The sequence below is a fragment of the Apium graveolens genome, chromosome 5, assembly GCF_009905375.1.
Source record: "Apium graveolens cultivar Ventura chromosome 5, ASM990537v1, whole genome shotgun sequence".
NCBI lineage: Eukaryota > Viridiplantae > Streptophyta > Magnoliopsida > Apiales > Apiaceae > Apium > Apium graveolens.
The window spans coordinates 93,466,469-93,477,213 of NC_133651.1; the positions used below are offsets into that span (position 1 = coordinate 93,466,469).

At 33.0% G+C, this 10,745-nt stretch overlaps 1 protein-coding gene across 1 annotated transcript; it reads right to left on the bottom strand.

Annotated features, from left to right (window-relative positions):
* Positions 1-10,349: 10,349 nt before the first annotated feature.
* Positions 10,350-10,745, bottom strand: LOC141660266 (uncharacterized). Its single transcript, XM_074467233.1, has one exon. It carries the CDS (start codon positions 10,743-10,745, stop codon positions 10,350-10,352), a length of 396 nt encoding a protein of 131 aa, XP_074323334.1.

A 10,745-nucleotide genomic window follows, 5' to 3' on the forward strand; every position in this document is an offset into this window, starting at 1 on the left:
TGTTTCTTTTTAGACTTTTTATCTGAGGTTTATCAGTAACTTCCGATAATTTCTTTTTCAGTTGTCCTTTAGACAAAAGTCCTATGTTCTTTTCTTTCTTGACAGTCTTAATGGTTTATTTATTTTCCTCACTTTAATTTTTATCATTTTCTTTCTTTTCCTGATATGTAGATGTTGAACACTTTTCAAAGGTTGATTTGGGTTCATTGTTTTCTGAAGAGATAAACTTAACAGGAGTCTTAAGGGTAATTTTATTTTTAGTGTCAACATCTTTAATTCCATCTTTATATCCCAGACATTCTTTCCAGTTTTTCTTTGACATCATCTCATGAACCTTTTTGCCTGAATCAGTCCAGGCTTTAAGGATTTTTTTTCTCATTTTCTAAATCTTTTTCTAACATATTGTATCTAGCCTCAAGGATCTTTACTTTATGTTTAGCTCTTTCACATTCTTTCTTAAATTCAATCTGATTTATTAAGTCAGACTCTAACTGTTCATTCCTAGATTTTAAGATCTCAATTTCAGTTATAAGTCTATCATTTTCTAGAGTCTTATTCTTAAAATTACCATGCAGAGATTTAAGAATATATTTCACTTCAAATATATCCTCAGTATCAAGAGAAAAGTCGGATGTTAATACCTTAAAATCAGGAGAAGCAGGACTATCAAAACTAGCCATCAGTGCATAGTTTGTTCCTTCAGCTTCAGAGTCAGTAGAGTCCATCCAGTCTTTCCTTGATGTGATCAAGGCTTTGTTCTTCCCTTTTTCATTTCTTGACTTCCTGCATTCAGTAGCAAAGTGGCCAGGTTCATTACAGTTGTAGCACTTGATCTTTGATCTGTCTACTTTTCCAGCTTTCACAAATTTTCCTTCTCGTCTTCCAGAAGGCTTCCTTTCCCCTCCAGTAAACTTCTTCCTAAAGATTCTATTCTTCTGAGACTTCCTGAATTGCATCCTCTTGAAACCCTTGACCATCATACCCGCCATTTACATGACATCAGAATCTGTCATGTTCCCATCAGTTTCAGATTCAGTATCATCAGGATTTGATGATGAATCATCAGTATCTGATTCTGGCATATAGTTCTTCTTCCTTGTAGCTTCCATAATCTTGTCTTTTCAAGCTTTAGCATTCACCTTTAAGGCAGCTGATTTTGCCTTGATGTTTTTCCTCTGTTTCCTTTTGCTGAACTTCCAAGTCATGAGTCTTCAGCATGCCATAGATTTCATCCAGAGTGACTTTTTCCAGATCATACTGGTGTCGTATGATTGAGGTATGTGTCTCTCATTCCTCACTCAGAGCTCTCAGAAACTTTGTGTTTGAATCTTCAAGATCATACACCTTTTCCACCAAAGATAGATCATTGAGCAGAGTAAGAAACCTACTCCCTCCGTCCCTAAAAATGTTTCCTATTTGTGTTGGACACGTTTGCCAATGCACACTTTTGATTGTTAATATCTTTAATTTCGTATTAGTATTAAATATACAAACTTCATTGTATTAAAGTACTCATAAATACGAATTCAACAAGATCACTCATGACTATATTTGATCTTATAGATTAGGCGTAAATTAATAGTCAATCGCCTAACATGAATAGTGTCGAAAGTCAAAATAAGAAACTTATTACAGCACGGAGGGAGTATCATAGATGTCTGTAAGACTCTCATTAGTATTTGCCTCGAAATGTTCATATTCTTGAACTAAGACAACCCTTCTGTTCTTCATGATGGCTGTGGTTCCTTGGCATTGAGTCTCAAGGGCATCCCAGATTTCTTTGCTAGTCTTGTAGGCTATAACCCTGTTTGACATCATAGAATCAAGACTGTTATGCAAAATATTTCTTACCTTTTCATCTTTCAATACAACGACTTTCTCTTCTGGTGTCCATTCACTTTTCTCCTTCAGCTGGAGATGTTCATCAACAGTAGGAGTTACAGGTACCAATTTTGTTGGCTTGTAAGGTCCATCATTGATTATATCGAGATAGTCTGGATCTGTAGCTTCCAAGTGCATGAGCATCTTCACTTTCCATGTAGGATATTCAGCCTTCTTCAGAATAAGAATTTTGATACTTTCATACTTGATCAGAGACATGTTTAGATCGATTCTGATAGTGAATTATCAGTTCGCTCTGATACCAATTATTGCCCAGTAAAGATACAATTGTTTAAGGGGGTTGGATACAATTGTATAAATGTTTCGAACAAGTAATAAAATATAACAACTTTTTATATTTCTGATAAAAATTGTTACAAAACTTTCTCAAGAAATACTGATGTTCTTGAGAGCTGCTAGGTCGTATAATGCTCAAGTTGATTTCACTATGTGATGACCTAAACTGTGTTTATAAACTACACAGCTACAACTAAACAATCTAGGATATGCATTATCAAAAGCTAACCGAAACTGATACATATCTTCAACTGAATAGATAAAGTCCTATAACTCAGACGTAAAAGATATCTATTCCACAATACAAGGAATAGAACAAATCTTTTAAGCTGACTGTCTCCAGATACTGATGACATCCAAATGCTGATGATGTGTCAAATCCTGACGACACATCAAATACTGATGACACCCGAACAGCCAGATCCTGAGCTTCTTCTGATCATTGAGAATCAGTACGTAACACAACTCAATTTCTAGGTGATCATTCCTTTTCTTTAACACGGAGTTTTCACTCTTGATTCTATTATTCTCTAAAGTTTGATCCCTAAAACTAACATGCAGATACTTTAGAAATAATCATAATTTATAGATATCATCAGTATCAAAAGCAAGAGTAGTCTGAGATACCTTTAATTCATCATTGTCAGCCTCAACATTTGCTTTTGCCATGAGAGCATAATTGAATCCATCATCTGAATCTGATGAATCATCCCAGTTTCTCTTTCTTGAGATCAAGGCTTGTTTCTTCTCAGCTCTGGGTATTTTGCAGGCATCTGCAAAGTGTCCAATTCTGTCACAGTTGTAACATCTCTCTTTTGACTTGTCAAGTTTTCCAGATCTAGATTCCTTTCCATCAGTATTTCTCCTGTTTTTCCTCTTATCAGAGTTTGAGGAACTGTAACCTTTTCTGGAAAATCTTCTCCTTTTATTGAAGTTCTTGTAGACCATGTTCTTGAAGCTTTTAACCAGTAGGGCAGCCATTTGATCCATGTCTTCATTATTATTATGATCATTTTCAGTATCTGATTCAGTATCAGTATTTGAGTCATAATTAGAATTTGATGATTCAGTATCTGACTTTGCAATCATGGCTTTCCCTTTGGAGTAGCTTTTCCTCCTAGCTTTCTTATTTGGATTCTCTTCAACCTTGAGTGCAACTGGTCTAGATTTAGATCCTTTCATTTTGCTTCTTTGCTCCATCTCTAGTTCATGAGTTTTCAGAACTCCATAGATCTCATCTAGAGGTGTGTTATCAAGTTGATAGTTATCCCTTATTGATGTGACTTTAAAGTCCCACTTTTTAGGGAGAGCAAGCAGTAACTTCAAGTTTGAGTCCTCCAAATCATATTCTTTGTTGACAAGGGATAAGTCATTCAGCAACTTCTGAAATTTGTCATAGATATCAGGTAAGGACTCATTTTCCCTTGAGTCTAAGTGCTCATATTCTTTAGTAAGTACATTTTTCCTGTTATTCATGATAGCAGTTGTACCTTGACACTTTACTTCGAAAGCATCCTATATCTCTTTTGATGTCTTACATCCAATGACTCTATTGGACATAACACTATCAAGACTTCTGTACAGGATGTGTCTGACCTTTTCATCCTTCATGATAGATGATATATCTTCAGGAGAGTAGTCCTTCCTGTCTTTGTCTATCATCTTCTCTGGTTCTCCGGCAAGCGAAACAACTACCTTTATTGGTTTGTGAGGACCTTTATAGATCATGTTCAGATATTCAGGATCTGTGGCTACCAAACACATGGCCATCCTGACTTTCGAGATTGGATATTCACGTATCTTCAGGATAGGCACCTTGATTGCTTAATACCTACTCATGTTGCTGCTTATCTGTGATATGGTTGGGGGTGGTGGCTTCGAATTTTATGTTTCTTCTTCTTTGTCCGACATGGTTGATTGATTTTCAGATCTTAAACTGTTTGTACGTACGTTAACAGCAAGCTCTGATATCAATGGTTAGGCCCTTAATCAACTGTAGAGGGGGGGTGAATACAATTAATACAATCAATTCGATAAAGCTTCAATAGAATCAACATTTTTTATATTAACAGATAAAAACTTATTACAAACGTACTCTCTTGAAAGGATGAACATATATCCTTGAGAGCTGCTAGGTTATGCTAAAGATATAACAATATCGCAATGCTTATAGCATGAACCTAATTTATGCTTTATATAGAGAACAACTACACAATGTATAAGAAATCCTATTCTATTAACAAGTAAACCTATACAATGCTTATGAGATAAAGTCCTTCACCGTCTTGAGTTCCTGTTTCCTTTCCTTCTCAAAGATCAACTGTTGTGATAAATACTGATTATATCATCCGTTGACATCATCATCCTTCGATATGCTTTATCCGTCGATGTCATCATCATCCGTTGATGTAATCATCATCCGTTGATGTAAGTTCTGATATGAACTTCTAATAGTTTTTGCTTGATATCATCAATTTTTCCTAACAAAGAGATACTCTTTAGATAAACTGGTCAAGATATACTTGGATGAGACAGTGATGCATCACGGAGTTCCTATATCTATCGTATCCGACAGAGCTCGGTTTAATTTAAGATTTTGGAAATAATTTCAAGAATGTTTAAGCACCAAGTCAAAAATGAGCACAATGCACCATCCATAAATAAACGGACAAAGCGAAAGGAACGCTTAGGAATAAGTATGTAGCTTTAGTACATGTCTTGTGAAGAAATCTTGAAGTTGAAGAGTCAACATGGGAGTTGAAGAGTGAGATGCTTGCCAAAGATCCTCGTCTATTTACTTAGGTCTGATTCTGAGGACATAATCGTTTTAAGAGGTAATGATAGTAACTTCTAGTTAATTATTTATTTTATTTATAGTAACTTATAATTGTGTGATACCCGGATAATATTTTTTATATTTTATCTTAATATTATATATATTGTAATATAAATTTTTCATGAGCAGGAATACAAAATATATAAATGAATGAAATATAATAATATACATTTGATTTCATCTTAATTAATGGTATTTTTTGTATTTTGAAAATTAATACTATAAAGATAACTATGATGTAGTGTTTACGAGATTTAATTTCTAACGACTGTTATTCAGTGTATCGATTAATAAAAAAACAATTAACAAATAGGGAGTGTTCTATTTATAATAATATAGTATAGCTAGATATAGTATGATATTTAATTTCTTAAATACTGAGTTAAGAGTTAAAATGATTTAAGCCTATTGTAATTTTTTCAAAAAATATTTTTTATACATATTTTCGATAGAAATTTCTTATCTTTAAAATTAGAAAATATTTATATTTATAGTTAAAAGTTAAATATATATATATATATATATATAAGAGTCAATTTTTATAGAGGCCACGTTTTTGTTAAACACCTTGGAGATCACTTATGTTCTGCAATTAAAATCTTGCATAAAAACATTGCAAAATATATTATTCTACAAAACATTTTTAATTTGCTGAACATACACATTATACTTATTAAAATTAAATGATTTTAATAAATAAGTGAGATTCGTTGAATATACTTCACAAAATATTATATTTCATAGTATTTTGATTGCAGAACATAGGAGGTTTCCGAGGTCTACGATAAGAATGAGGTCTTCATAGAACTAACTTATATATATATATATATATATATATATATATATATATATATATGAGTTGTTCAAATGAGAACCCCAATTATACATTTTAATTTTTTAAATAATTTTCTTCTTTTAATCCTTACCACCCATTTATTTCTTCCACCCAACTGTTGCTTTAATTATTCATTCTCTCTCATCGAGACCACCCCACCCCTGCACACTCTCTCCACCCCACCTGCACTCTCTCTCCACCCCACCACCCAAAGCCGCAGGTCCACCACTACTCGTCAGACTTTCATATCTCCCAGTCTCCCTCTCTGTCTCTCCCCATCTTCATCTCCTACCTCCTCCGTCTGAAATCTTCTTGCTAGACGGATTAATCATGGACCACTTCCGCTTCAAAACCAACGACTACAGAGATTTACACAACATTCGATTAATATTATCTATCACAATGATTTCATCATCCTTTTATCTTTTTCAGATCCGATTTATCAAAATTTCATTTTTGTGTTTTGTAGCATCTCTGCGGCTTTAATTAAGTTAATTATAGATTATGATCTTATTGGGATTAGTTGAGGTCGTCGGATGATTTTTCGTTGTCGTCGGATGATTTTTCGGTGGTGTGGTTAGATTTTGCGGTTGATAGTATATTTGTTAGTGATTTAGATTTAAATATGATGATTTTCGTTACGATATTAGTGGTCGAAGTTTATGAATAGAGATAGTAGCTGGATCTGGTGGGCGGAAATAGTTGTTCAATGTGGTGATTTTTGGTTAACGACGGTGATATTTTGTATTATGGTGTTGATTTTTTATTCTAATGATGATTTTTGATTTGATGGTAACGATTTTATTTTTAACAATGGTGATTTTCTGGTGGTGGTCGAAAATGGTGGTCGTCGGTGGTTGAAGGTACTGATGGGTGGTAAGCAGAAAGAAAATGATGGAGGAGGTGATGACCGAAGATGATGATTAGATTTAAATTGAGGGGTCCAGATTTAAAGTAAATTTAAATTTATGTGATAGAAATTAGATCTCATATATCACCCTAAAAGGGGGTTCTCTGGAGAAAGACTCTAAATATATATATATATTTACAATTATATAAATTTTTTATAAATATATTATTTAATGAATATACATAAAATTAATGGAATACATCTTTAATTTATATATAATTATATATGTGTATATATAATATTTATATTATATATATATATATATATTCAGATTCAGATATTATCGAATACGAATATGCTTATATATGTACTCGTATCTGCTATTGTTGATTTCAAATATTGATAATATCTTCTTTGTTTCCGATACGTATAATATCCGTTTTGCTTGGATACAAACCAAATATTTCTAATGGATATCGGATTTTTCTTATTTTTTGATAGTCTTACATGTAGTCATATTTTCTTATTCCATTTAATGAAAAAATGTGAAAAATATAGTAGTAATAATTAGTAAAATAAATATAAACAAATCCACGTTGTAATATCCTTCTCCTAGTTGAGTGCTTACAGTAAATTTTCATTCATTTTTTTTTTCTTAGATCTGGATCTCGGAAGAAAAATAAAAATTAAGGACACCCATACCAAATACATTGAACTATATTACTCAGAATAAAAACAAATGCATGACACAACCTTAAAGAAACCACATGGTTTCCCATCCTTAGCTTTTTGATCTTGCAACTTCATACCAAAAAATTAAAGAAAAGAAAAAGAATCAGGGAAAAGGACAATTTATTTATAATTTAATATTTAACAAAAGTACAGTGCTAGATAGCCAATATAAATTACGGAGAGTTATAAATTATAATAGATGGTTTTTTATTTATAAACTTATTATCAATCGTTTCATTTTATATTTCTTGTTAATTTAAACCTATTTGTGAACTTTGCTATTACAATTACAACATATAAAGGAAATATAGTAATTTCCTAAAGAAAATATGAATATAATTCGTACCCAACTTTTAAAATGTTGGGGGTCGGTGACACTTGTCATCTCCTAAGTAGTCAAACTTTTGTGTGATTGGGATGTGGAGCCATGTCAAATTCCACCGCCCCCTGGGATTTTTAAATAAAGGGGAGCAGAACCAACGCTAATGCTGTATAAAGATGCTAACAAAACTACAAAAGTGACTAACTTGCCCCCTTTTCTGGTTCACACAACTTCACCACTAAGGAATACATCACAATCACGCGCCTAATCTTAACATTTCAATACTAATTATCGTGCTTACTCTTGTCCATTCAATAATAACCACTTTCTATGTTTTTCCTAAATTTAATTAGGGACTAATTTGATTGTCGTTACGAATATAAGAAATGATTTCTAACCCATCACGGGTAGCTCAAATACTTAAAATCTGAATTTTACATTCCAACATTCTAGTATCAATTACGTGTAAATACATAGATTTACTTTAAGTAATGAGTAATAGCGATAATATGTTATACTAATATTCTTATTCGATTAATTGAGATGTGTATAAATTGACCCAAACACATAATTATTAAAAATAAAGAATTCTCTCTACTATTTTGATACAAAGAAATGAAATAGTCCGATATTAAAGTTCCAATTTCCCTTAAGAATACATTGGTTGTACTTTATTATAGTGGTGTGTAACAGCCACACAACATTACAGCGACTGAAGGTCCAGTCTCCTAAAACAGTAGAAAATTGGCCACATGCATAACCACGTCTATATATATAATCACACATTTGTGTTCTAAATCAAATACCAATCTACGTAGTCAACTAAAAAACCTCAAACATTGAATCTCCATAAACCATTAACAATGTCTAGAGATAACTATTCTTCTTCTTCTCAATCACCTTTGCCGGTACACTTGTGTTTTCTGCTTGTAATATTATTCATGTTCTTGAGCTTTTCGTGGTACGTCAGCTATGAGTCACTTTTTGAAGGCTTGTTTGATCAAATAAAACTAGTCCTCATAGTTTCACCATCGGTTCTTCTACTAGTGCTGCATTTGCTCTCTAATTTTGACGACACTTGGTCATCGTTTTTGGTGCCGTTCCCGGAGAAAGATTCGTTCCATAGAGCTGGTGGAACTCCTTGGGGCGTTGCGCTTGTTCTTGTTCTCCTTTTGTTTCTGCTCTCTTATCAATCTGATTTTCGTGAACGTTGGTTCCCACTTTTGAGTCGCTGAAATTACTACTGTTGTCACATATCACCAACACTTGAAGTATTAGTGTTATGTTAATTTTGTCTTCCCATGTATCATATATGTATTTTGAAGTGTTTATAAAGGTTAATTGAAAACTAATCTTAAGTACATTTTCGAACTCTGGTTTCGTATCGTTATATCTATACTCTGGTAATCTGGTTTATTTGCTGTAACTTGTGACTTAGGCTAGAGTTTGCAAAAAAGAATTCCAAAGTAATCAAGTAAAAGATTATACAATTAGTTAGATCTACATATCTACATTAATCAAGCCAATGATGAAGTACCCTGTGCCCAAAGACCTCTATTACTCGCTAGGTTCTGGTTCCGACTTCTGCTAGTTAAGGTTTTTGGGTCCATTGCAATGTGGCTGGTTGGTTTCATTGTAAATGCTCCTACATAATTGAACACAGAGAATTCTGTGGCCCTTTTGTTGCCTCAAGCATTTCTCATATCTAATTGAGAATTATTCATCTAGCATTGTTTTATTCGATGGAAGAAGCTCATAGCAATATTGTTATAAAATCATTTTTTTTAATTGTATTTTCGCTTTGATGTTTGATCAAAGATGATCACTTGTAAAGCTTAAGCCTTTTTTGAAATGCACTACATGTGCATGTCTGCTATGGATTACGTATTGCGAATGGAGAACACCCGGAATGCTTAGGTTTAAAAAAAAATTGGAGACACCAGCACTGCAATACTCTATATGCTGATTCAGGAAGCTTCTGCAAAGCACTGAAATTTGAATACATTTGTGTTTCTAACGGAAAAAAATTACCTAATCAGTTTAATGAAAATATCATTCTAAATGAACCGGAACTTGCGAGTACAAAATAGCGCTCATTTCACAAATTTTAAAATTCTATGCAGTAGTCTTTTAAGTCGAAAATTTCAATCCTCATTTCCTTTTTTTACTGATTCAGTCTGTATTTTCTTGAAACTATTACATCATTCTTCTGTCTTATTTAAACTATGCTTTTGCTCATCTTCAGTCTAACCTCCATGGATTTTGATTACTAGTAATGCGAAATTGGTGAGATCTTTTATCTGCCCAAATCATAAGAATAATAAGATATATCGGTGAATTTGTATTTCTCAAACAAAATAGAAATTTAAGCGGGGAAGAAGACTTGATAAATTTTCAATGATATACCTCACAACAAATGTCACCCTTACAGCTTAAAATCTAATGAATGGGGTAAGAAATCCATTGATTTGTAAATAAAGTTTTCGTGAAATGTGAATAGAAGAATGACTATACTGAGTCAATTATAAAAATGTACATTAGAATCATGAGAAGGAATTAACATTATCTTATCAACTGAATTGTATTGATTGCAATATTAGCATGGAGCCTCATTGTCCTCACTTTGAGATAGATTGTCATCTTCAAGTGATTCTGTCAAGTTGCGCCTTTTATCTGAAGATTCCACGATAACTGGTATATTACTAAGAAAGAAGTTCAGCTGAGGATCTGCAACTATCGCGGAGGACATCATCTCATCAACATCATCAAGTTTTGCAGATAGTTGATCCAACTCCTTTGCTATTTCTTGGTCGTCAAAATTCTTTTTCGACTTGGAAGGAACTTTCGTAACCTCTAATCCAAGCGCTTCAATTTTGGCTCGTAATTCAACTTCTTCATGGTTGTTCAATTCTTCCACCTGCTGGAGAAGATCCGAGAATAGCATAAAGAGCTGTGTATCAGGGGCTGATGCAATTGCATTTTCTGCAGCCAT

Bases quoted from the DNA above. Each gene is read 5' to 3' on its own strand.
- LOC141660266 (XM_074467233.1), bottom strand. From the start codon at position 10,745: ATGGCTGCAGAAAATGCAATTGCATCAGCCCCTGATACACAGCTCTTT.